Genomic DNA, 27,332 nt, shown 5'->3' with positions numbered 1-27,332 from the left:
CTCTCTGAGTTACAGTCACTTAGTCTGAGGGAGACAGAGAGAAAATCTTAACAATTCTTCAAAATGTATGCTTTTTCCTCCAGTCAGCGATATTCTTTTTGAAAAATTTAAAAATATATTATATTTTCCACATCTTTATGTGACATGTATTGTGAACTGATTTATTCTATAGTTGGGCCTCCAGCATTAAAAGACTGAAATACAGCAGCCAGGAAGGAGGCTGGCAAGAGAAACAATTTCTATAATGAACTGCATTAATCCAGTGTCAGCTTCATCAGAAAAAATAATTTCTGCTGCTTGAACATGTAGCATTATGAATAGTAACCAATGAGAGCTGGTCTCTCTTATACTTATCATCTGCTAGCGGCCAACATTGAGGAGTCAATGCACGAGTAAACAAACTGATAAAGCATGACTCAATATTTATCTCATCATTGACAGATTTTTATCAAAAATAAATGCAGTAACAATCTGTGTCCTTACAGAGCTTTGTTGGAGGCTTTAACCACTGGCAGCAGCCTCAGAAGAACCTCCTCTGAAGCAGAGTATTTCTTCAGGTCAAACACATCCAGATCTTTTCCTGATGACACTAAGATGAAACCCAGAGCTGACCACTGAGCAGGAGACAGTTTATCTGTGGAGAGACTTCCTGAACTCAGAGACTGTTGGATCTCCTCCACTAGAGAACGATCATTCAGTTCATTCAGACAGTGGAACAGATTGATGCTTTTCTCTGCAGACACATTCTCACTGATCATCTTCTTGATGTACTGAACTGTTTCCTGATTGGTCTGTGAGCTACTTCCTCTCTGTGTCAGCAGACCTTGTAGGAGTCTCTGATTGGTCTGCAGTGAAAGTCCCAGGAGGAAGCGGAGGAACAAGTCCAGGTGTCCATTTGGACTCTGTAAGGCCTGGTCAACAGCTCTCTGATGGAGAAATTATATTATTAAATGTAAAAATGATGGTGATGTTTCTTCATCACATCAGACCCCAGATTTGATGAAGGTCAGATGAACATGAAGAGCAGCCAGAAACTCCTGAACACTCAGATGGATGAAGCAGAACACCTTGTCCTGGTACAGACCTCTCTCCTCTTTAAAGATCTGTGTGAACACTCCTGAGTACACTGAGGCTGCTCTGATATCGATGCCACACTCTGTCAGGTCTGATTCATAGAAGATCAGGTTTCCTTTCTGCAGCTGATCAAAAGCCAGTTTTCCCAGAGACTCAATCATCTTCCTGCTCTCTGGACTCCAGTGTGGATCTGTTTCAGCTCCTCCATCATACTTGACCTTCTTCACTTTGGTCTGAACCACCAGGAAGTGGATGTACATCTCAGTCAGGGTTCTGGGCAGCTCTCCTCTCTCTGGTCTCCAACACATCCTCCAGAACTGTAGCAGTGATCCAGCAGAAGACTGGGATGTGGCACATGATGTGGAGGCTTCGTGATGTCTTCATGTGGGAGATGATCCTGCTGGCCTGCTCCTCATCTCTGAATCTCTTCCTGAAGTACTCCTCCTTCTGTGGGTCATTGAACCCTCTGACCTCTGTCACCATGCCAACACACTGAGGAGGGATCTGATTGGCTGCTGCAGGTCGTGTGGTTATCCAGAGGAGAGCAGAGGGAAGCAGTTTCCCCCTGATGAGGTTTGTCAGCAGAACATCCACTGAGGTGGACTCTGTAGCATCAGTCAGGATCTCCTTGTTGTGGAAGTCCAGAGGAAGTCGACTCTCATCCAAGCCATCAAAGATGAACAGAACCTGGAAGTGTTCAAAGCTGCAGATTTCTTTGGTTTCAGTAAAGAAATAATGAACAAGTTCCACCAAACTGAACTTTTTCTCTTTCAGCACATTCAGCTCTCTGAACGTGAATGGAAATATGAACTGGATGTTCTGGTGGGCTTTGTCTTCAGCCCAGTCCAGAGTGAACTTCTGTGTTAAGACTGTTTTCCCAATGCCAGCCACTCCCTTTGTCATCACTGTTCTGATTGGTTGATCTCTTCCAGGTGGGACTTTAAAGATGTCTTCTTGTCTGATTGTTGTTTCTGGTCTGTCTGGTTTCCTGGATGCTGTTTCAATCTGTCTGACCTCATGTTCATCATTGACCTCTCCAGTCCCTCCCTCTGTGATGTAGAGCTCTGTGTAGATCTGGTTCAGAAGGGTTGGACTTCCTGCTTTAGCAATCCCCTCAAACACAGACTGGAACTTCTTCTTCAGACCAGATTTAAGTTGATGTTGACAAACTGCAGCAAGATGTTCTAAATTAAAACAAAAAATAAAATCAGGAAATAAACAAAATCATCTTTTAAAGATGACTTGAATAAATATAATTCCTTCTCTTCAGAAATCAATAAATGTGGGATTTCCATTAGCTCAAATATTTGTAGAAATCCTCTTACTGTTCGTCAGTCGATCAGCCAGCTCCTCCTGCTTCATCCTCCTCAGGAAGTTCAGTGTGATCTTCATCACAGCCTCTCTGTTGCTCTTCCTCTGCTCTTCATCCTCACCTTCCAACACTTCATCCTCTCTTTGACTCTCTGAATGTTCTGGGTGATCTGGACTCAGAACCTTCTGGATCTTCTTTAGCTCTTTCTTCACAAAAGTGACAATGTTGTCCTCCAGCACCTGAAACAGAATAATAGGTGAAGAACACATGAGACTGAAATCATGGATAAAAAAATGATGACATAGATGTTGGACAAACATGATCAGACTGCTGTGACTGCAGAATGTAAAACAGAGGATTTAAGACAAACATAAAGGAGTCAGCAGTGTTTGTGTCTGATGCTGTTGGACAGATGGCATGTAGAAGTTCTCCCACAGTAGAACACCAGAACACATTAGAAGAGAGTTCAGAAATAGGATATGGATAAAAAGAATATTTATAGATTTTATAGAGTATCACAAACATCTCAGTGGATTGTTGTTCTCTGCTGTAACAAGTAATTTTCATAGACTAAGTACTTCATTAAATTTGGAGATAGATGTGACATGAAGTTCTGGTAACATCACAGAGATATGAAACAAAATTGAAAGTTGGTGGTTCAAAAGACATAATGTAGTAAGCTGTGTTTGATGCTGTTGACAGTTTGAATTGAGTTTGAGTAGAAGAAAGGAGGCTGAAGTAGAAATATTATAGATTTGAATCACCAGAGTTCTACATTAATATCCTTAAATCATCAAAACTTTTATTTGAGATTTCATCTGAAATTTAAAGTGATTTACATATAAAACACATTATGTCATAGAAAACAGTCAACATTACATTTTGATATAAGATTAAAGTTTAGATGGTTCAAAGATAATAGCTGGGTTTTTAGTCTGATTTAGATGCTCAGTGTTTAGCTGTTTTGAAGTTTTTGGAGTTTGTAGATAGTGATACATGAAAGAATGCTGATTCTATGTTTGGTCCTGGAAAGCAGAAACAATTTGGATCTTAACATTTTTCATATTTTCATGTTTTAAATTAGTAATGAAAATATGCATTTAAAACATAATTGATACAAAACACAATGACTTGAGTTAAATGTTTTGTGGTTAGATATAACAAAACATAGATCCTGATCGTTGATTTTCGTTCATATAATAACAGATGACAGCAGAAAGATGAGTTGATTCTAATTGGCTTGTTTCCTGATATATTAGATCTGTTTGTTCTGGTGTGAATAATGAGATAGATCACAACATAAATGATGGTTAATGGACAAAATGAAATTAGATGAGACTTCTTATCTGCTCTGGTAGAGACATGGATCTAAATGGACCTGTTTGATTTTTGACAAACAGTTGAACTTTAAAGTTAAGAGAACATGTTCATCTGACAGTCAGATTAAATGTTTCCTTGAGCAAGAATCTTGATGATTGATCTTTTGACTCCTGTGCATGAAACATTCAAATCATGCAGAAAGAGCAATAAGTTTCTACATCACCATCTTGTTTCTGAACATCATTTTACTTATGGTGTGAATAATTGATCTATCCTGACATAAATGATGGTTAAATGGATCTCATGAATTAGTTTTGAGACTTCTGATAAGAGGATGAAAACATTAGACTGTGATTCTAATAATATATTATTTAGGAAGATCTTTATTAATTTTTTGATAACATAGAATCCAGTTTATTGAAGTCATTGTAGTCAATGAATATGTTAGCTCTTCCTATTGAACATGTTCATAGCTTAAATACAATTATATAAGACATATGAAAGATGATAAAATTCACTCAATGAAAACAGAACAATAGACTTGGTATTGTCACATGCCACAATGACAGATATAAACAGAACAATTGTTAGAAACAGCTCACCTCCATGATGGTGGATGCAGGAGATTAAAGTCAATGGACAGTCATTTGACTGTCATAAGGAACACAGCTGGGTTCTGGTTCTGGTAGAATCTCTGATGGATCCTGAAGAAAAAAATTCTCAGAAACTTTCTGTCTGTTTTTCTGAAATATGTGGATAAAATAAACTGTAAAACAGACAGAAAGAAACATCATGATGTCAAATGATTCTATCAGAGAAATAATTAACATGTTACATCATTGATCCTCCTGAATAATATCAGTTCTTTAAAGAGAGAAAAGATCTGTTTCTGAGATCAACATGTTTTTAAATAACTGAGAGAAGTTTCACATCTTTATGTTGAGCTCAAATAAGAACAAATCATTTCACTCTGACATCAGAATCTGATGGAGCTTCAGTCAGAACCAGATGGTCCTGAGACAATAAATCACTTCAATCAGATCAAAATATTTAGTTTAACTGTAAATAATTTGATAATCTGCCATTTTTTATTATGTTTAAAATTCAGAGGTGGAATCATAAAAATTAATTCTAAAATGCAATAGAATTTACTGATTAGCTTTTAATAGGATGTCTAACATGTTTTACTGATTCTTGGATGAATATGAAGACTCTAAGAAAACTTTGAGTGGTAAATGACTAATGTGATCTAACTTCAGTCTGTTTATTCATGAAGGACTTTCACAAATTTTTTATCAACCATCGAGTTAAATTCTGGAGCAACATAGAATTTTAATGTCACTGATGTATTCACATATGAAAATGAAAATGATAAAATTCAGTCAAATTTGGACAACAAGAAAACAGGTCTCATAATCATGGACACAATCAGTTACAATAAACTCACCTTTTTGGTGGTATTAAGATTTAAATTTATGAGAAAATCCTTGACCTGTCACTCTTAAAGGACACACAGCTGGGTTCTGGTTTGGTTCTGGTTTGAGTCTCTGATGGATCCTGACAGAAACATGATGATTAAAACTTAATCAGCAGAACAGCAGCTTCATGGTCTGTTCTGGCTGATATAGTGAGAAACAGAGAAACTGTGGACAGTTAGAGATGGTGACCTCACCTCTGACCTTTGCTCTGGTTCATCTTAGAGTTTGAAGAGATTTTTTCACACTGATCCATGCTCTGAATTCATCAGCTAAATTTCTATTCAGAAAACACATCATTATCTGATCAACTCTGATCATCCTTTACATCATTAGAGCTGAAAAATCAGTTTCCTCTGATTGGTTCTTCTTCTCTGCATATCAGTGTCAGGTGAATGCAGTCAGACAGCAGAGGCAGAGGAAGCTGCCATCAGCTGCTGCACTTCTACTATCAGTCCACTAGATGGAGACATGGAGCAACATTTACATTCACTGATTCAACCTGAACAAGTCTTATAATTCACAAATATAAATTGGATTATTTGCTCTATTAAAGATTAATATAAAACTACAATGCGAGTTAAATCTACATAAAATAAGATCTTGGAGAAAAGCAGAACAAGAAATGTAGCTATAAGACTATTCAAATATTTTAACAGAACAGAATTTGGAAAAAGAAGGAAGTAACAACTCCTCTTAAAGGCACAGCATAATCACTTAGCTATGGATCAACAGTAGTAAGTAACTGATGTTGTATGTTACCACATTAATTCCAAAGAAAAAATAAATCATCTTACGTTAACTATTTAATCATCTGACTGAATCAAACCCATTTTAGTAATATCTTATTTTGAAAGGAAGCAACAGGAAACTGTTCTGATTAATAGACTAAGTTCGGTACCAGAAAATAAAAAACATGAATCAGTTCGGAGAAGAAAACAGTGAAACATCAGCTGTTCATCATGTTGTTTGATTCCAGTTCATCAATAATCTAATAATCCTGTAGATTAGCCTTCAAACAGCAGATATTAAAGTTTGAGCTGAAATCAGAAGTGAAACTTTTTTACAAACATCAAAGATTAGAAACAATCAGCAAAAAGTTAAAGTGATGAAAAAGTTCAAGAAATAAACAAAACAAACTTACAGTTTGTTCAAACGATCCAAAGAGTTAAAGAAGAAAATTTAAACAACAGACTGAGACCCAACAAACGGACTGGAGCCACACCTGAACAGGTAAACTCAAATCGAAAGTAAATGAGACGGTGTTGTATAACTGATGACGTCACAGCTCACCTGGCTTGTTGTTTTTTCCTTCAGAGCAACAGAACCAGGAAGTAGAAGCTCTGAGGTGAAATCAGAGGCAGGTTGATAAAATCTTCATGAGGAAGTTCTGATAAAAATGAGGGTGTACTTACTTTTGATCATGACTGTAGTGATGATTGATAGTAACAAAAAAATTAAGAACAGTATTTTAGTTTATTCATCATGTCATAGAGAAAAAAATGTGAAAATGCATTTTTCAAAGTAATATTTTCACCATGTTATTCATACGTTCATTCTAAACTAAATATTTAATTCACAAGCTAAATATTTATTTTGAAAACAAAATTTTTGGAAATAATAATTTAGCTAAATATTTAGCTTCAAACTAAGTATTTATTTTGAAAAACAAAAAATTTATTTTCCAAACTAAACATTTAATTTTCAAATTCAATATTTATTTTCTAAACTACATATTTAATTATCTATTTTCATTTCTAGTTGTTCAGTCAGACGCTCCATCATGTTTTCATGTTTCAGTTTTTTCTCCATTCAGTTGGTGAACAGAGTTTAATCCAGTTTAGTGTAATTGTCTTTCTCTCTACTAGTAGCAGAATGTGCAACAATATGTAACATTGATCTTTAGTGAGTAAATCCTTGGTGTTTATGTCCAGCAGAAATAGAAGAGGCTCCATGGGGAGATCTGTCCTCAGAATGTCCTCAATCTCCTGTTTAGAGTGGAAAGAAAAACTGGTGAAAAAAGGATGCATATATGAAATTCACATTTCTGAAACAATGATATTCTAACATATTAAGATGCACTTTTATGGTTCGTTCACAATGGAAAAATCTGGGTTGATTTTAACTGAACATTAATTGTTTATATTTTTCCTCATAAAGTGCAATAAGATAATATCTATTGTAAATTTTAAATACACTGAATTCACTGTGAAAATGACTTTTTTAATCTGAGGTGGAAGAAAGAAACAGACATTTACATTTAAGTCTTAAATACTTTATAGAAAACTTTAAGTGGAAAACAAACACAGTGAGACAGATTTAAAGAGAAGTGACAGTCCAATGAAAACTCCAGATAAATGCAGAGATTTTATGGTTCAAAAGTTACAAAAATGTGCAATAATTAAAAAAACCTAAAGTGAAAACTTAACTTGGCACGAGGAAAGTGTGTTGCACAAAGAAATATTTTCTCCCATCAACAAAAACATTGAATTATTCAGGGAAGGTCAGAAAGAGGCTGAATCTGTAGAGTCTAAGAGATTTTATCCATTAAAAAGCTGCAGAAACAAAAAGAGTTCAAAATAAATCACTGTCTACAGAAAATATAAAGAAATGGAAACAAATAAAAAAACATTGGATTTGATACTCAGCATGAAAGATGCCCACAAAAATCCAGATTACATAAAATTACTGAAATGAAAAATAGAAAATGTTAAGGAAATTCACCAGTTTGACATCAATCTGGGGAAATAAGATGCAAATCATAACAATTACAAGGTAAAGAGATTAAAAAATAAACAAAAAAATATTTAAAAAATCAGTTTTATAATTAAGGCCACTCATATGAAGAGCAGAATAAAAGACAAAAAAAGGAGAGAAATGTAAACTTGTAATTATCCAACTCAAGTCCTGCTGTGCAACTCAGTTTGTAACAAAACCCCAAAAAACTCAACAAAAATGTCAATAAATGGAGCAGAAAACGCATCAAATCCCGTCTTTAAAAGGGAAATAAATAAACATAAAAATAAATAAAATGGCCACAGCGTACAGGAAACACAGAGAGAAATAAAATGTCCACCAAATAGAGGATGAAATGAATCTATGAGTTAAATTCAAACATTTTTCATTTGGAAATGAGGATTAAAATCATTTCTGCATTAATCTGCTCAAACTGTTAGAAAACAGAACATAAATTGTGATTTGTAGTTTTTCTTTGCTAAGTGAAGTGAAATATTTGATTCTGGTCATTAAAAACAGGGATTTCTTTCCTTTTACATGAACACACATTCACAGCTTGCAGAGTGTAAGGCTTGAACCACTTGGCCACAGTTTGGGAGGGGTGGGTTGGATTTATTGCACAAGAACACTTGGGGTGGGTGGGTTCTTATTCGGCCCTTTGACAGGTTCTGGATGGGTTCTGTCTCCTCAGTGGAGGCGGACGAGAGTTAAAAAGGTTAAAAATGTGAAGTTGAAGAACACTGGAAGCTGGTGAGGTTTTCCACAGCAGCCAAGAGAGGTCAGAGGTCAAAGCAGTCCCACTGGAATAAGCAGACCCTCATCTTCCCTCCTCCGCTGATCGGGTCTCGGACTTGAGCCGGACGAACTCCTTGGCGACGTCGTCGTTGGAGCGCTGGGAGAGGATCCGCATGGCGGTCAGGCCCGTGTCGTCCATGGAGATGCGCTGCCCCAGGGGGCACCAGCAGGCGCAGTTGCCCCTCTCCATGATGTCCCTCAGCTGCACCACGGCCAGGCCCACCACCCGGTCGGCGCGGCCGAAGCAGTAGTCCTTGACGCAGGCTTGAACCTCGTAGCACTCGAACCCGTCCTGGACACCCAGAACGCTGCAGAGCGACAGCAGAACAAGAGGTGGGAGCACATGTGCTAATGCGCTAACTGCAGAGCTAATTCCTGATTTTGTGCTTTTGTTGAAACTTTAAAAACATTAGCACACCTAGCTTTTGCTGATCTAATTTTCCATTTTAAATCAAAAGCGCCATTTTACTTTATATGTCATAAATTTTCATTTGATTCGAGGTCCACATCTGCAGTGCTAATCCGCTAATGTGCTAATAGCAAAGCTAATTTTTTGTGCAGTGCACTTAGATTCCCCTGAATTAGTTTTCAAGTTAAATTCTAAAGCACTGATGTACTTTTGCTGTTTTATAGACTTTCAGTTCAATAAAGTTTGACATCTGCAGTAGAAGGCACAAGTCTGTTAAGATGCTAATGTGCTAATAGTGGAGCTAATGTTTTGTCTGCCATTTTAGCTTTTTTAATAACTTTTAAAACTATTGACACACTTAGTGTTCCCTAAATTAATTTCTTAGGATAAATACAGAATTTATTCTGAAAAATTACATTTGAGGAAACTAAGTCCACTAAAGGTTTAGCAGAAACACTAAATGAAAAATTAGCTCAGCTACTAGCGCATTAGCTGACACTGTCCAGTAATTTCACAAGGACTTTGTTTTATATAACCAACAGTTCATAAAGTCAGAATTAAAAGAGCTTAAAATCAATTCCTAAATGTGTCACAATGTTTCTTTTCTAACTTACAAGTGAAAGGTCTCGTTGTATTTGGGAGACCAGCTGTTGTTCTTGGATTTGGTCTGAAATCTGCGCTTTTTGTCGCTGAGGTGCGGCCCGATCAGAGTGACTTCCACGAAGGGTCTGAACATCCCAGACGTCTGCCACTTCAAATCACTGGCTCCAATCACTGCATTAATGTGTGGACACAAATATTTAAACTAAATTTACACTAAAATGCTCTAAATTTGATTTTATTGGTTAAAAATGATCCCAAACGGACCTTTGAGTGTAACTTTCCGCTCTCCGCTCTTCGGATGAGTGTACAGCTCAATCTGCAGGGAAACCTCTCCGATGGGTTTGTCCACACCTGAACCTGGTTTAACAGAAACAACAACATTTGGTCCAATGTAGGCAAATAAAAACACTTTTTATAGAGTCAAGCAGCAGAAACACAGGTTTCACAAAACAAAAGAGAGAAAACGATGAAGGGAAGGTGGGCTGATGATGATTTCATGGAGACCTACCCCTGCTGGGCTGGATTTTCTCATTAGGAGTTAACCTAATACCCTTCCCATTGTGCACTGGCACAGAGGCAGCAGGAGATAAAAACAGGACAGCAACTTAAACAACCAAATCCAGGAGATAAAAGCAGCGAGGAATCTGAAACTCTCCCGTATTTCAGCTCCTTCAAGGCGTTTTGGATCTACCTTGTGAATGCTGCGTGGTCACAAAGGTTTTGATGAGCGTGTCGGTGGTCTGGGTGTAGAGAGACAGAGCGTGGCGGAGCGACGAAAGCTCAGCGCTCTTCTCCAGGAAAGTCTTCTTCAAGCCGTTCCCACCTGCATGAAAGTATTGCTGCGTAGAAAACAAAACCAGACGAGCAGAGGAATCAGCATTCTAGAACCTGAATGATTAAACAGACTTAAAGTGGAGATAAATCAACTAAAAGACTCAATAAAAACAAGTGAAATTGATCTTAAAATGTGAAGTGTCAAGAAAACCCGAGATCATCCCACTTCCCCATGCTGGAGATTTTAGTTTAACAGTAACAATAAATAAAGTTATCTTTAAAATTAATCACTCAAGTGAAATCTAGACCCAACATTAGACTTAAATGTCAATAAAATCAATCTGGTTGTGTGTGTTGTTTTGTCTGCTGCAAACTTTGCTTTAATTCTACTTTTTTCTATTTAATCATAAGAAATCATAGTCAAGACAGAGAAAGTCATGAAACAGGAAGAGCAGGTTTCCTGGAAAAAGAGGAAGTAAGTTTCCAGCCTGCAGATTTATAAAAATAGTTCAGACTATTACTTATTTCAAAGCATGAAAGTTTTAAAGAAAGAAATCTAAACATTGTGAGTAATTGGATAAGATTCAAAGTAAAATACTTATATTAATATTGGTTTGCTTGTAATAATACTTACACTTACACTTACATTAGTGGGTACTCTTACAAGTAAAACAAGTAACTGTAACTGATATCAAATAATAAGAATCATGAATTATTCTTGGTTTCTTTACAGAAAACATTTGTAATAACTCACATTAAGATTACAATAAGAGTAACTAATAAGTTATGGTTATCATAACATTATAAATGAATGATAAATCAGAGAAGTAAAAGAAGTTATAAATGTGATTTTTACTCTGAACTTGAAATAGTGTAAAAGGTTATCTTTTACTGCAATTAAAGATCACTGATGTGTTGGAGGTGGATGGAAGGTGAAAGGTTAAGGGAAAAAGGGGAACTAACAGGAGAGCAGAGATGGTCAACGCCTTATTTGGAAACAGGTTGTTAATCAACCTGAGACATTAGCACAGACATCAGGACACAATGTCTCTAAGACAGTGATGGATATGAGATCATCTGTCCAAGGAGTCAGCCAATGAAATAAGCACAGCAACAGTGCTAGCCAATGCAAATGAACCAAAATCAAATCATCTAATGTAATGACATTTTTATATAATCTTATTGATTGAAGGTACTTGTATGGTTAAATTTAGTATAGAATCAAAGGAGAAGTAAGGGTGCGGTGCAAGTTGCAAATGTCACAAGTATGCCCGCTGCTGACAGGAAGTGTGTTTAGGTGTGCAGCTGCCTGTTGCTGTTTCTCGGAAAGTTTCCACAGTCACAAGTGTCACAAGTATATTATCTCGCAAACGGGTCATTGTGACCCAAGTTACAAATGTCACAGGAACGTTATTGCAATCTTCAATAGATACACTCCCATAGAGAGGGAGAAAAGTATAAAACCACGAGACCGAGGTGATACGATGTTCTTCGTCCCCGGTGGAGGCTCGACACAAGAGCGGCAAGAAGACCAGCAGAGGACTACGCCCTGGAACCAAGAAAGCAAGAAACACCGAGGATCATCTCACGCCGGACAGAGGACAAGTTCCACCGACCCACTCTCTTGGTTCCTCATTGGATTTCCACACTCTGCGCTCGACTCAACGATCTCAAAACACATCGCAACCGACTTGGGGAACTTAACAAAAGTCACAGGATCGACCAAGAGCTGTTCGGTTGGATATAACAGACAGTTCACTTTGTTTCAGTTCCAAAGGGGGGTCATTTTTCACGGAGAAGGATTCTGACCAAGGACTTCTGTTGCCGAGATCTAATTCCATCGATGGGTATGACTTGTGCCGCACCCCAAAGCCTTATTTGATAGATAGATGACAGTGTAGGTTAAAGTTAAATTGATCTAAATTTTATTGATTTTCTTTGTATGGTAGTCTCAAGTAAATTCTGTATGCCTGTCATTTTCCCTGCTAAAGCTTGCTTAATAAATACGTATATTTTAAAAATTCTAATTAGGTTGTTGACATTGAAATTAATTGAGTCATTTGAATCACAGTTCCTCTATTTATAGTAAAACCAGTATACATGATTCTAGTAATGTGGTGGCTTCAGAATTTCCTTTGGGTGAGTGTAAATAATGACCCTGGGACTTAAATCCTAGTCACTAAATAATATCTAGCCGTTAACAAGTGCACGTTGCAACAGAAAGGAAACTACCGTTAACAGAAGTGGTTATTGAAGCTATGCAGCTGTGACGGCTACTCAGCTGATTGTTTCTTAACTGAAAAGGGTCATAACTTCTGGATAGGAGGTAGTTAGAGCTAGACGAGTCCCTTTCGCCACCAGTTTAAATAGATTATCTCTTATAGATCTTGTTCAGGGTAAGACCCAGGTCTTAGAGATTTTCCGGACCTGTTAGACAGAGAACTGGTCAGTAGTCAGCCCGAGGAGTTGTGAGGAGAGGGCGGGGCTGGCTATTGCACAGTAACAAACAGAAGGAATTGTACTTTTCTGTTTGATCAGAATCGATAAACTGAACAAAATCCCACCAAGGATTTTTCCTGGTTTGTAAAATAAGAAAAAAAAATAACTTAAAAGTAAAGTTTTGACAAGACATAGGAGTTTATTGCTAGTGAAATAATCTGCCTGTTTCCCAGCAGAGTACCAGCCGTCACCTAGCAACCCAAGTACAGGTAAAATCATTGTTACATAATGAGACTTTAGTCTGGTTATTACTTCACTTTCTAACTTTCTACGTTGCTGCACATGAATATTCATCTGAGCTGATTATAAAGGTCTTTGACCGTCGTCCTTATGGAGCAGAGGTCAACGTTTTGGTCTCACCTTGATGGTATCCAGAGCCACGTCCATGACGGCACACTGCCTGGGCGTCAGGCTTTTAGCGTCTCCTGCCATGTGATCCTAAACAACCCAGACCAAGACTTTGACTAGACCAATTCACAGGAGAAGAGAAACTCAAAGGCAACCTGATACCTTCAGTTTGGAAAGGTGTCCCAGTTCTTTAGCAGCAGAAAGGATCTGTGCTCCCTTCAGGAAAAACAGAAAAATTAATGATTGTTTTAGTTTTCAGTAGCCTTGTTTCAATCAAGGTTTGTTAAGCTCAGTTTTTAAATATCACATTAGAAAAGTTTGATGGAAATGGAAGAAAAGCTTAGATAAGATCTGGTGAACAATTCATGTTCATAAGTAAAGAGTCAGTTACATTTATTCATCTGCTCTATATGTGATTACATGAAGTTCAGCTTGTTGATTAATAATTAAACTGAATTAATTTGCTACAGTCATCATTTCAAAACAAAGGATAAAAATATTTTCTGTGTTTGGTCGCGTCCATCAAAATGCTTACATCTTAGTTTTTTTACCACATACATAAATCACCTGACACAATTACGATTTGATCCATTTCAACATGGCAGCCATGTTTCCATCCAGCTGTGATACAAATATTGAGCAAATTTTCATAATAATGTAAAAGAGAAAATGCAAATTACACTGCAAAACCATAAAATCTTACCAAGTATGTTTGATCTGATTTCTAGTGCAAATTTGACTAATGTGAGTTTCAACATTCAACTTCCATTTGGGATCAATAAAATATTTTTGAATTTGAATTTTGAAATATCTTAGTTCACTTTAAATAAGACAAAAGTAACTTAATAATAACTTAGAAGAAGAAGAAGAAATTTGTTTTAAGTCAATAATTCCTTAATATTGATGAAAAAAGTAGTTGGAAAATTATTTAACGTAAAACAAGTTTTTAATGTTTTGTTATAAGTGAAATAAATACTGTCCGTTGCCTAGCAACAACAGCAAGGGCTCCACAAAATAAGTTCATTATATCGTTATACAATGAGATTTTAGTCTGGTTATTATTTCCCTAATAACATGTCAACTATATCTTGTTTTAGGTGAAATAATCTGCCAATGGAAATTTTATCAACAATATTAAGGAATTATTGACTGAAAACAAACTTCTACATCTCGCTGAAAAGTTACTGGTGAGTCAGTTTTCTCGTTTTTCTACAGTACTAAGATATTTTTACTAACAACTTGGTCAAAAATATTTGGTAAGATTTTGTTTTTGCCATGTAATTCACAATATTTACAATATTAAAGTAAATAAAAATTGCATCACATTTGGGTGGAAACCAGTCTAGTGACGAAGACGAGCGTCAGACTCACGAAGGTGTCGTTCCCCTGCGGCAGGACGATGTTCTTCTCCAGGCTGGTCATCACGATCCTCCACAGCTCCTTCAGGACGCGCTTCAGGACGGTTTTCTCACACACCGTGGCGAACAGCGTCAACCTGCAAAAACAGGACTTTCACACACACACTCACACACACTGACGGATGAGAACGTGTTGGGGACGATCCCACTGAACCCACTGCGCATCCAGGAAGTCCATGAGCGGCCGCAGCATGTTGTCGGAGTCGGCCTCCACCTGGTTCTTGGTGTTTTCGTTGAGCGGTCCTTTGATCTGGTACAGCAGCGACGCCATCTGCCGCATGCAGTCGGTGATGCGGCTCTGGAAGCTGGAAGAGAAGAAAATCGTGCGATGGGCTCGGACAGAGGCGGAGCCACGGGAAACGTGCGGGTGTGAGGTCAGCGTACCTGTTCCCAAACGTGCTGCTGAGGTCGTCCAGAACGTTGTTGAGCCGAACCTGCAGGTCGTTCAGCAGGTCGCTGGCCTCCGTGTCCATCTGGAAGAGAGAAGAAGACATTCAAGTTCAAAAAGATGAAATAGTTTTAGAGAAAGAAAGAGGGAGATAAAACTGGAAAGGTTTAGGATTTTTACTGAGAACCTGGAAGATAAACTAGAGTTGTTACAAAACACCTGAGAGTCTAAAGGTGCATTTCTACCAGATTAGATTCAGTTAAACACCTTGTTGGTGTAGTTTGCATTTATATTCAGCCCATTTCTACTCATAACAACATGCATGTTACAGTTCAGCTCCTGTAACATCCATGAACTCACCTTATGATCCTCACATGGGTTTTCTCTCTAAGTGGCAGAAAGTTGGGAGGTAAAACATTTTGGATCAAATGCCCCATTTTAACACATTAAGTGGGAAATTTCATATTAAGGATTTAATTTAGGATATTCTGCTTGTGCCTACCTTTTCAAACGGTTCGTCCATCTTTGTGTTAGATAATTGTTAGAGATATAAAAACACAAACATTGTCAAAATGTCCTGAAGAAATGGAGGAGCTGCATAACAAATGATTTCTGGACGTTTTGCTTTAAATTAAGGAGATTTAAACCCAGATAACATGTTTAAACCTCCTCATCCTTCTCAGTCCATCGCACAGGATTTAGGAAAGGAACAAAATAAAGTGTTAAAATGAAGAAACACAACTGAAGGTTAAGTGAAAGTGGCACTTTTATGAAAAATAAGGGAAAAAGCTGCTAATCTAAAGAGGAAATCCTCACAGATGAGAAGAAAACCAGACAACAAAACTCCACCATGTTGGATGGTTTAGTTTCAGTTTGGGGGGAAAATCCAAAATGACTTTGGATTTGGAGAATGAAGGATGTTAAAAACCACTTTCAACTGCAACGAACCTCGGCCTCCATTTCCTCCCCTTCCTCTTTAACTTCCTCCTCTTCCTCACTTCCTTCAAACTAGGAGTTGCAGTAAAGAGGCAACACAAAGGTTTTGTCTCGTTGCTTCCATTCAGATAATTGTACAGTGGGGTTTTTTTAAAGTCGTATATGCAGTCATGTTTTACATGTTTGCATATGTAGTGGACTTGCCTGCCATGCTAGCGCGCTATTCTTCAGCTAGAAAAGCAGAGAAAAGGTAAAGAATGTCTTTCTCCAGCAGCAGTTACGAAAAATGACTTTATATTGGGTCAAAACATGGATATTATCAAAAAAACACAAAATATTACCATCGTATTTTTGGTCTGGTTTCTTGTTCAAATATATTAGGACCTTAAAATGAGACAAAACTAATTTACAAGTAACTTTTCAGAAAGATATAAGAGCTTGGAGGAAGTTTGTTTTTACAGTTTGAGACTCATTAAGTCTTAAAAGATTCTTCCTAAAAAGGAAAATATCCAGATTTGTCTGCACAAACATTTTTTTAATTTAATATAAAAATGTAAGAGAATGAAAATATAATTTAAGAGAGTGATTCATATTTTCCTTAATTTTGTTTCAAATGAATTCAACATGGTGCATTTCCTAACTCAATGAGAATCGATAAGGAATCAAATTGATATGATGTCACTAATTTCTTATCAAATCCCATCTCTACTCATTGATAAAGTAATTTATATTACGTTACATCATCAAATAAATTGGGAAAGTTCTTATTTTTTTGCACATTAATTAGTTTGTCAAGCCACTAGTTTATTTCTACGTTTATTGCCAACTTTGTCCTGGTGATAAGACAACATGAAATAAAAACTGTTCTTTCAAAAGGTCTGGATTTTCAGTTGCTTTTTGTTTTGCCAGAAAATGAGTTTCTACAACAGCAGCAAATGAGAAAAACCTACTGCTACCAGCAGACTGCAATGCAGCAACGTTTCAGCATAAAAAGCAGAAGCTAAAGACTCTACAGCTCTGGGACGACTCCTACAGACTAGCTACTGACGTCTAGTCAACTGATCCACCCACCACAGGTTTTGGTTCCTCATCCTCTGCAACAACCTGCTGTTCCAGGCAGATACAAACAGTCAGTGTAGATGTTTTATAACGAGAAATATCCGCCTTGAACAGACTGTGACTCCATCCTACCTCCTCTCCTGCTTCCTCCTCCTCCTCCTCTTCCTCTGGGATTTCGTCTTGCTTTAATTGTAAAGTAAATAAATGTGTTGATATGCAAGCTGACCTACAATCCAACCATCAACCAGCCAGAGCTGAACCAAAACCTAAAAAATCAAACAAACTCCAGCGACTACAGCCCAGAACCAACCCAACGACTCCCTGCAGCTACCAAACAATCCAAGCTAGCGCTAATGTACATACCCGCGCTTCCTCTGTTGCAATCTGACACACAGAAGGAGCAAGTTCGAATGCAGATTAACAACGTTTTTACCATGTTTTGTATTCCTAAGCCCTTCCAAGCCTACCTGTTTCCCATTTGACTCACCTGTTTGGCCCCCATTGATTCAAACATTTTCTCCAGCTGGATTCTCAGCTGCTGCACGTTATTCATGAGGACACAGGGCTGCAGGCGAACATGAGGAGATTCATTAACAGCACTCATAACTATTCATTTAAAAAAATATATTAATTATCAAAATATGTTTTATGACAAAAAACTGAACAACTTACAATCTTCTCCTTGTCAATATAAGAAGGAAAGCTCTTGGTCAAGATGGCACTGTACTGCAGCAGGACTTTGGTGATTGTCTGTAAGAAATGAGAAGTCAAAGAATCTGTCTAGAAATCTGAAATGTGCTAATAAACAAGCTAATTTTTTGTTTAAAGACTAAATGTCATGTTGCTACAGTTCTTTAGCCTTAAAATATCATGTTGGGATAATGTTTAGCATTATCTTCAGTTAGCATAGCGCTTTAGCATTAGCTTCTACTGTGTTGGCATAGCATCCTGGCATTAGCTGTCACTAAATATGATGTTGGTACATCTCATTAGCGTTAGCTGCTAATAAATACCATTTTGGTATATCATGTTGATATGGAGCTTTATTGTTAGCTTCTGCTAATTACAATGTTGGTGCAGCACTTTAGCGTTAGCTTCTGGTAAGTACCGTGTCGAGGCAACACTTTAGCCTCAACTTACACTAAATAGCATGTTGGTGTAGCATTCAGTGTTAGCTTCTGCTAAATACCATGCAAGCCAAGCACTTTAGCATTAGCATGACAAAAATTTATGGTTACCACAGCAGTTTTTTATTTAGCGGCGCCCTCCACTGTTATTCAACACTTTGTAGCAGTGTGACTAAAGTGTATTTCACCAAATTAACAAGACAATCAGTGTAAATGAATCTGCTCAAAGCGTCACAAAGAACAATAAACATTTCAGCTGGTAAAGTGGAGAATGACACTGAAACATTGGACCATAAGATGGTTTTACACAGTAGCTGTTTCCAACTGATGGATGAAAATGTCATTTTAATATTGCAAGAAAACATGAATATCAAGAGTAACTGTATTACTAATAAAGAGAACATTAAAGAAGTAATAAATAAAGGTTTGGAGGGTTACCTTGGAGAAGCGGCGGCTGTAGTGAGCCATGACGCTGGGGTTGGGACATTCCAGTTTCTTGATGATCTCGAAGCTCTGGTTGAGCTGGGTGAAGATGTCCACCACGGAGCAGGAGAACAGAGCGTGCTCCGACGTCTGCTGGAACTAAACCAGACTGGGTTTGAGCGTGGAAACAACGGTTACTGGTAAAAACAGAGATATTACAGCTGAATGCTCCTACTCCGTCTTTCTTGTCTCTCTCCAGCGCTCCATTCATGAACTCCATCGACACATCCTCGTTCTCATCCAACCACTGCAGAACGAACTGCACAAACCAACTAGAACAGAAAAACCACAGTTAAAACTAACATCCCCATGTTTTATCTGCTTTCAAAAGGTTTTAAATCTTACGATGGATATTCGGGAACGACATCCTTAAAGATCGGAAGCTCCTTGACGTATTCATTGTAGAGCCACTTGACTTTAAAGTGCAGGTTCATGTAATCGGTGCTTTTACACAGTCTGTGCTTCTCATGCTCTGTAGGAAAAAGGGAGAAAGCAATATTTATAAATCAAACAAATCCTGCCTTTAACAATATAATTAAAGCTTCAGTATGAGAGTTTTATAAAAAAAAAATTTTAAAGATATTTGTTAAAACTGTCATCATGAGACAGATGATCTGTGAGAAGATCGATGTACCAAAAATAACAAATCGGGGAAGGAAGGAGGGGCTTAGCGCTGTCAATCATCCTCATGTACAATGTACCACTATGGGAAAGCCATTTATCCACCATCATCGATGGCCATGCTAACTAGCCTTAGCATTCACAACAAGCGGTGTTAACTTAAGCCTTTTCTATAAAATATTAGAAATACATTAAAAGATTCAAATATAAAATAATTTCAATAATTTTTAGATAAGAAAAACATTTGATTGCCTAAACATTCCTTTAAAGAATTTGAACTGAGTGAATATAAAAAATACCACATATTAAAAACAGTGTTTTTATCTATAATGTCTATATATTTTATTGTTTTGGTTTAATTACAACTCTGAATATATATGTTGAATATATATTTAGTCTGTGTAGTTCGGATAATGATTAATCGATTACTGCATCAGTCGACGGTTATTTCAACAATCGATTAATTGCGATTAATCGTTTCATAAGTTGTCAATTTGTGAAAAGTTATCCTGCACAGTTTGACTCAATTTGAGTAAAATTTAATAAAAAAGCATCATGTAAAGATCTGAAGGTGATTAACTGAGACCGACCTTCCAGAGCGTACTTCATGTCTTGAGCGAACAACGTCCACATGACTTCTGCTGAAACTTTTCCCACACTCAGTTCCTGTGGAAACCTGAAGAAGAAAAAGGTTTCACTCAGAAATCAAAAACATGTAATAAACCAAGTATTAATAAGGATTAAGAGTAAACAGACGACTGACTGATTGAGCACAGGTGTGTAGGAGTTCCTGTCCTCCTCTATGATGGAGACGATCAGCATGATGAGTTTGGGCCAGAAGTCCAGGTTCTTGATGCTGGGTCCCTGCTCCTCCAGGGGGAGCTCCTCCTTGTTCTGCATTACAGGAATTAAACCACAACATCACCAGATAAAAACAGGCATGAATCTAACAGAATCCCCATAATGCATCACTCACTGCGTCCGCAGGCTGGTACTGTCTGCTGTAGAGTTCGTGGCAGTTGTTGAAGATGTAGTCGTAGGTGGAGTTGAGGCAGGCTTTGACACAGTCCCTCACCACCTGGCTGGCTCTGGGCGGAGACTGTAACTCCTGGACCTGAACGCCAGGCAGAGAAAAAACAAACAACAAAATCAAGTTACAGCAGCAGATCCCAAACCGGCTCAGCTGACTGGAGAGGAACCGATCCACTATCAATATCCAATATTGAAAGAAATTCTAGATCAGATCGAAAACTCATCACAATATAAATGTTTACATAATTATTTAGTTTATTGTTTCAACTATCTGAAAAACTTTTATCCAGTTTTCTCTTGGCATTTTTTGCTACTTAAACTCTGCAGTGCTGCGCTTGACAGTTGGTGGTTACCATAGCAACCGGTAACTGACAGCCCCTCCCCCTTTTTCTGTCGCCATTGGTAACCGTGGAGCAGAACCTGCAGGGCAGATTTTAGCCACCAGTTTGATTTTTCTCTCTCGTTACAATAAGTACAGAGAACCTGGTGTGAAGTCGGCCATATTGGATCTGACGAACAGAAGAAGCTAACATGTTAAAATACAAAATACCTAGAAAAAATAAGTAAATAAAATAAATAAGTTAACTTAATGTGAAGCATAAAAATGAAGAAACAGAGAACTTGAGGGTGTTTGGTACCTTCATCCTGAAGAAGGTGATGCTGGTCAGAAGATCCACTGTTGATTTCAAATCTTGCAGCCGATCTTTGCTGCTGGCAGGAAAGTGATTCTGCACGGAAAAAACATCAATTTAGGGATGGAAGGGCTAAAATTATTGAGATAAACGATTATATTGTTATTTTGAGACAATTTTCAAATAATATAATGGAAATGGAATAATATTAAAAGAACATCCTCTTCAATTTTAATACATTTTAATTTCTAGCTAATTTTCCACATTGTGCAAAATTTGGACTGTAAAGTCAGTTTTTTTCACATGTAAACATATTTACCTTTCTGAGAGAAAATATTCCAACATGTGATTTTTAACCAATAATCAATGTGGCGTTTTATATACAAAACTTACCCGGTAGGTGGAGAGATCAATACGTAAGGAGTTGTGAAGCTGGTCTAAAAGCTTGACAAAACGTTCCTTCTGTATTGTGAGGAAAGAGGAAATGAATGTAAAATTGCGCCCGACATTAATCACAGGCAGAAATGTTGAACAGAGGCAGAGAAAAAAGAAGAAGACATGCGTTGTTGTTTTTGTGTTACAGCTGTACAAACCCCAAAGTTGGAGGCAGCGAATCGGTCGGAGGCGGACACGTTGGTGGAAGCGGTAGTGTGGGCGTAGAAAGCATTGATATTAGCCAGCAGGCTGCTCATCACTGCAGGAACCCCAGGACACATGTACTTAGTGGACAAGCAGGCAAAATGTCTGGAAACAGAGACACAAGTGAGGAGAAATGTTGGTTAGGATGGACGGTGGCCAAGAAGGGCCAACAAAGTGGAAAAATAATCTTGCATACACGACTTCTACTGCTGCGTTTGATGTTACATTGTGGTTTTTCATTTTGTTGACCTCAGAAAATACTGAAGCAGCAGCAGCACGACTCATGATGAACACCCAACTTTTAACAAACAGCAAGAGAAAAGATTTTGATTTAAAAGTCGTAGATTTGTCCTCATTTATTCTTGAGTCATAATTGGAGGGGACCCTGGATTGAAAAAAAAAAAATCAATCCAGGGTCCACAAATGGCCCCCGAGCCAGACTTTGAACATCCTGTGTCTGACAGGAAGTGGGAGCGTCTGCGACTCACGTCATGGCCTGGTAAATGGCCTCGATCCCGTAGCGCATTGCGAACTCGTCGACTATTTCCTGCGCCACGTCGTCAAAGTAAAGTTTCCAGGAGTCGTCGCTTCTGGCCTCGGGGATCCGGACCGAACCCTGACCCAGAACGTCGGTGGAAAAGTGGAACAGGTTCTGCAGCGGACAGAAGGAAAGCAATTCAGAACCAGAGGATTAGAATAAATCAAGCAACATAAACATGGAAGATTTTTACTCATTTGAAATTGGGTGGTGACGCTACTGACGGGTCAGAAGGTTCTGGATTTTATGATTATGGGATTATTGGTTTTGTAAGGCTGTAATAAGCTTATAACTAAATCCAAGACCCTCTATTTGTTCCTACTGAAGAACAGAAACATGTTTAAATCTGATCACTTTATGTACAGGACAAAACAAATATCCAGTCCTAGAAAACTGTTTTTAATGAAGTTGAAAATAAGATCAGTTTTTAAAACTAAAATGCAAGTTTTGTGTTAAGTAGACAGTAACTGACATCATAAAACTTTGCTATGAACAATGTGGCTGTTTACATAATGCGGTGTTCAAACATAATAGAAAGTTTATTGGAAGGAAAAAGTGTAATAAAAAAAGTTGCATATGCAGCAAATGATAAACACAAAGTGTGAGATACATTAAATCGTCGTCCATTGATAAATTAAAGGGACTCTGTGTAATTTTAGACCAATATATATGTAAATTAAATCTCAACATTCTGTTATTTTTCTCAAAATTTTGACTTTTTTCTTAAAATTCTGAATTATTTCTCAAAATTAAGACTTCTTCTCAATATTTGACTTTTTTCTCAAAATTCTGAATTATTTCTTAAAATTTAGACTTTTTTCAATAGTCAGACTTTTTTTTTAGAATTCTGACTTTTTTAAATTGACTTTTTTTAAAAATGACTTTTTTCTCCAAATTCTGACTTTTTTCTAGGAATTCAGACATTAATATCAAAAGTCTGACTTTTTTTCCAAATTCTGCTTTTATTTTTCAAAAATATGACTTTCACAATATTCTGACTTTCTCAAAATTGTACATTTTCTCAGAATTTAGACATTTTTCTCAAACTTCTGACTTTCTCTCAGTGGCCCAAATCCTTTTCCGTGTTATGGAAATGCATCTGAATCGTTTCTCGCTGTACCTCATGCAGGCAGGTGTACTGGACGTGGTACGGAGCCACTTTCTCCTCTCCTTTGATCTCCACGTTGATTTGGAGGCGAATGGCTCCCGACACGGCCGACTTGTCCGTCCGCTTCTCTGTAGTGAAACAGAAACACAGTCAGTCCTTGTTGATTCATAACTCAGCTCCAGCGCTCCGCGTTATACAAGATCTGTTAACTGTAATTACAGGTTATTAACATGGCAGCTCCATTGCAGGGAGTCTTTGTTTCTGCAGCGCTAATAGAAGTCCTCCGGCTGATAGTGAGCGGGACAATGGCAGTTCAGTCTGCTATTTACCCTGACAGGGTCGTTATTAGGGGCAATTTTCACATGCCAGCAGAACGGTTGATTTCCAGCTATCTGATTATCTCATGTTGTGAGGAAAAATGGGAAATGGGAAGAAAGGATAAAGAGGACAAAATGGTTTGGGAATGTTTAATGACTGATCTGTTATAATCAGAGGTGGAGACTGCTAGCTAAAAGGTTAAATCTAACGCTAAAGTTCAACACCAACAAGACATTTAGCAGAAGCTAATGCTATAACGCTACAACAACACAGTGTTGTCATTGCTGCTAGTGTTTTTATTGCTAATCTGATTCTTGTAAATTGTTTTTAACACCAAGAATTTTTTGTTTTTGTGTGAAACTTTACTGTTGCTGTTCTGGCGGCCATATTTGCATTTTTCCACGCTATCCTTACCCAGGTTGTACCAGACGTCCATTTCTCCGCTCAGCGTTCGAACTTCGATGATGCTCTGACCCAGGAAGTCATCGGACTCCCTCTTCAGACGCTGCTTCACTCTGGACTTGATGTCATCGTCTTCGTCCCAAACACGAACTTTGATGCGATCTGAAGAATTATGGCACTCGCTAAAGTAAAAAAAGAAAAGATTATTTAAGAAATACAAACTTACCATAAAAGGAAAGAAACATTTCTGCTTGGCCAGTTATTTCCCGTTCTATCAGTGTCTTGGCAATTAATCCACTCGTTTCCCTTCAAGTGCGGCCAGATTTATAAGATACATTAAAATAAAAGAAGCTTGTAAAGGAAAATTAACATGTTTTCCAGAAATATAATTCTTACTGTGAAAGGAATTGTTAAAACAAAACAACGTTTTCATGTTTGGATTTCCAAACGAAGAAGATTCTTTACTTACAAGTGGAACTTTTCCTCCCAGACTGGGTTGAGGTTCCCATAGATGGTTTTGGTTCTCTTCTTGGTCTTCCCCACCTGAACGGTCACATACGGGTCACTGGAACCGGTCTTGTCTTTCGCCTGAAGTCCCTGCGCACAAACCACTGAAACAGAGACAAACGTAATCGTACACAGCGATTAAGCTGTGCAGACTGACGAGGTAACCTTTAAATAAACGTATTGATCAGACCTGTGATGGTGATCTTGGCCGACCACTTTGACGTCCCGTCCAACACGCTCTGCTTGATGGTCTTCATTTGCTGAGCGTGAATGGCTTTGGTGACGACGAACACCTCCCTGATCAGCTCAAAGATCTCTGGTTTGTTCCTCTCTCTGATCTTCATCCTGTCTTTCATGGCCATGATGATATTCTGGGTGCGGTCTTCTGCTCCATGTTTGGAGCTTTTCTCAGCCGCACCTACAAATTCACCAAAAGATTAAAACGCTGGAAACATCAGTTGACAGAATGTAGTGCACCAACTACAATTGGAGGGCTAATAGTGGAGAAAAATTAACATTTAGAAAACATATAGCGCATTTAGATTTCCCTATATGTATTTTTTGGATAAATTCAGAAGTGCTAATTTTCTTTGTGTTTTGTAAACTTGGCTTGGTAAGAAAAAAAAAAGCTCACTTATTGTTGAATTTCATTGTTATTAGCAGTGAAGTTGTCAAATTACGTACTAAATGTTAAATGTATTTATGATAAATTAATAGAAAAAAGGACGCAGTGCTTTGCTACATAATATATCAACACTCCAACAACTAGATAAAAAGGTCAGAAAAAACTTTTAAGAAAAAATAGCGAGAGAAGTAGCTCAGTTATGCTAAGCTGACTATGAAAGCTAACATGTAGATGTGCTGTGGAATGTTTCAGTTCAGTTAAAAGTATAAAAATGGCGACCTACACGTCAACTCTGACAGACCGTCAGCGGAGCAAGTGCTTAATTAGCTAATCAACTTTAGTTGCGTTAGCCTAGCTAATAGCAGCGGTAGCTAATCTAGCACAGCGATTACTTATCAATAGTGGCAAAATAAATATCAAGCCTAAAAACATGCATCTGTAAAGGACTGAATGTTCTGTTCTTTGTGTGGGAAATGTTTGAATGTTTTTTGGTGTTGAATTCTGACACATAAAGTGGTGGCGTTGTCCATTGCCATGGCAACGAGTCCGTGTGGTGTAGCCCACACAGAGCGCAAGAAAAAAGAAAAATACAAGTGGTTTTGAGTTGTTCTTAAATAGTTTTTCTGTTAGTTTTCCCTTTGCTGTGGCGCATAGTCCTAATGAATCAAACCTACATTTGCAGGTTTCAATTCGTTAGCAGCACAGCGTCGGATGGCAGGAAAAAGAATCGTCTTTTTTCCCTGCAGCGCAGAATTTCCAGATGTTAACAATAACATGAAACTTGTCTATACTCACGTTGTAAACAATCCGCATTAAGCAACTCTTGGCACTTTTCATGGCACTTGACGCCACATTCAGAGCAACGCATGCCTTGGCGGGCGATTCCCCACAGCAGCCCCTCACACTCATAGCAGTAAGTGGGAGTGGTGGCGGTCCACACCTCAAAGTTATGAGGCGTCGTGCAGGAAATGGGGTAGATGAGCGCCTGCAGGGTCTTCTTGTAAACATGGTTTTTCTACCAATGGACAGAGATCATTTGTTTATGTAAGGTGGACAGATAGAGATGAATAAACAGACAAACACATTTTTTACTCTTTCTTTGAAGCTAAATCAGACCAATTGTTTTTTCCATCGAGTCAAACCAGAAAGAAAGTGACTCCAATTAACTCAAATGTGTCAGTTGACCAATGAGAAGTTTATCTACGGAAACCCAAAAGACGGTTATCTCAGACCAAATGCATGTAAACTTTTGAATTTGAGGAAAGTTTCAGAAAACATCTCCAAAATATTTCTCACCATTTGAATTTAGAAAATTGAAATAATTTTGGTAATTCTAAGCTAAAACAAGAGACGTTTGGTCTGATTTAACTTCAGACGGTGAGGAATAAAATGTGCTTGTGTATGTAAATATCCGGTTTCAACTGTAAAAATTTAAATGATTATTCTTTCTAAAAACTCGTGCTTTGAACTGAAATAAAGGCAGATAAAAATAAAAAACAGCAAAGTAGTTTTACTTACCAGCTCCTCGTCTTTGAATGAGGGCCGAGCCGCCATGGCGGAGGTGATCCCTGCCTTCCTGGCTTGGACAAGCGACTGGACAGGGAAGATTTGCATAAGTTTGCATCTGGTAAACAAATTGATGTGCCACACAAAAAAAGAAAAACCCAATAAAGGTCCATTTTATTGCTGTAGCAGTTTAGTGATGGTGGTTAAAGGAGAGGTCAGTGGGGTTAGCACAGTTTGTTTATTTACTCCTTAAAGGAGGAAAAACAACCCAAGTGAGTGCTGTTAGTTTTAAGCAGCTGTAGATTAACAGAAAATTTTGACCAGAGGTCTGAATCAGAATGACATCACTTACTTACCAAGTATTTTTGGTTTAGTTTTTAGTGCAAATATCATACACTTGAAATAAGACAAAACTAACTTACAAGTAACTCTAGGGGACAATAAAGGTGCTTGTTTTGAGTCAATAACTCCTTAAAATGAGCTCCATTGACAGATTATTTCACAAGATATTTAGCCAAGTGAAATGATAATAACCAGACTAAAGTCTTATTACCTAAAAATTATTATATAGTCCAGTCTTAGGTTGCTAGGAGACCAGTGGAATTCCGCTAGGGTTGCTAGGTAACGGGCAGATTATTTAACTTGTAA

The 27,332-nt window shown here is 37.8% G+C and overlaps 2 protein-coding genes and 1 pseudogene across 5 annotated transcripts in view; all 3 read right to left on the bottom strand.

Annotated features, from left to right (window-relative positions):
* The window catches only part of LOC122847054 (NLR family CARD domain-containing protein 3-like), a 22,324-nt gene extending 15,873 nt beyond the window's left edge, over positions 1-6,451 (bottom strand). Inside the window, exon 1 of the mRNA XM_044144413.1 lies at positions 6,326-6,451. The gene's annotated coding sequence lies outside the window, so the exon portion shown is untranslated. The remainder of the gene's footprint in view (positions 1-6,325) is intronic.
* Positions 415-2,655, bottom strand: LOC122819518 (annotated as a pseudogene).
* A 989-nt stretch (positions 6,452-7,440) lies between the features above and the next one.
* Positions 7,441-27,332, bottom strand: part of LOC122846984 (protein unc-13 homolog B-like) — a 63,867-nt gene continuing 43,975 nt past the window's right edge. For 2 of the 4 annotated variants that reach the window (XM_044144297.1, XM_044144298.1), the window contains 28 exons: positions 26,697-26,771; positions 25,974-26,193; positions 24,744-24,971; positions 24,516-24,657; positions 24,059-24,228; positions 23,339-23,454; positions 22,169-22,332; positions 21,635-21,785; positions 21,435-21,503; positions 21,048-21,137; positions 20,354-20,491; positions 20,141-20,271; positions 19,968-20,053; positions 19,102-19,228; positions 18,932-19,028; positions 18,712-18,855; positions 17,819-17,896; positions 17,634-17,711; positions 15,148-15,236; positions 14,922-15,068; positions 14,717-14,840; positions 13,508-13,561; positions 13,358-13,435; positions 10,416-10,563; positions 10,233-10,289; positions 9,989-10,081; positions 9,736-9,895; positions 7,441-9,020 (listed from right to left, as the gene is read on the bottom strand). In XM_044144297.1, the coding sequence (XP_044000232.1) occupies positions 8,735-9,020; positions 9,736-9,895; positions 9,989-10,081; positions 10,233-10,289; positions 10,416-10,563; positions 13,358-13,435; positions 13,508-13,561; positions 14,717-14,840; positions 14,922-15,068; positions 15,148-15,236; positions 17,634-17,711; positions 17,819-17,896; positions 18,712-18,855; positions 18,932-19,028; positions 19,102-19,228; positions 19,968-20,053; positions 20,141-20,271; positions 20,354-20,491; positions 21,048-21,137; positions 21,435-21,503; positions 21,635-21,785; positions 22,169-22,332; positions 23,339-23,454; positions 24,059-24,228; positions 24,516-24,657; positions 24,744-24,971; positions 25,974-26,193; positions 26,697-26,771 (3,540 nt within the window). In that variant the 3' untranslated portion in view covers positions 7,441-8,734. The remainder of the gene's footprint in view (positions 9,021-9,735; positions 9,896-9,988; positions 10,082-10,232; positions 10,290-10,415; positions 10,564-13,357; positions 13,436-13,507; positions 13,562-14,716; positions 14,841-14,921; positions 15,069-15,147; positions 15,237-17,633; positions 17,712-17,818; positions 17,897-18,711; positions 18,856-18,931; positions 19,029-19,101; positions 19,229-19,967; positions 20,054-20,140; positions 20,272-20,353; positions 20,492-21,047; positions 21,138-21,434; positions 21,504-21,634; positions 21,786-22,168; positions 22,333-23,338; positions 23,455-24,058; positions 24,229-24,515; positions 24,658-24,743; positions 24,972-25,973; positions 26,194-26,696; positions 26,772-27,332) is intronic. The other 2 variants (XM_044144299.1, XM_044144300.1) reach the window with 1 other exon arrangement.

Source organism: Gambusia affinis, linkage group LG17 (assembly GCF_019740435.1).
Source record: "Gambusia affinis linkage group LG17, SWU_Gaff_1.0, whole genome shotgun sequence".
Lineage (NCBI taxonomy): Eukaryota > Metazoa > Chordata > Actinopteri > Cyprinodontiformes > Poeciliidae > Gambusia > Gambusia affinis.
This window is presented reverse-complemented; position numbering and strand designations above follow the sequence as displayed.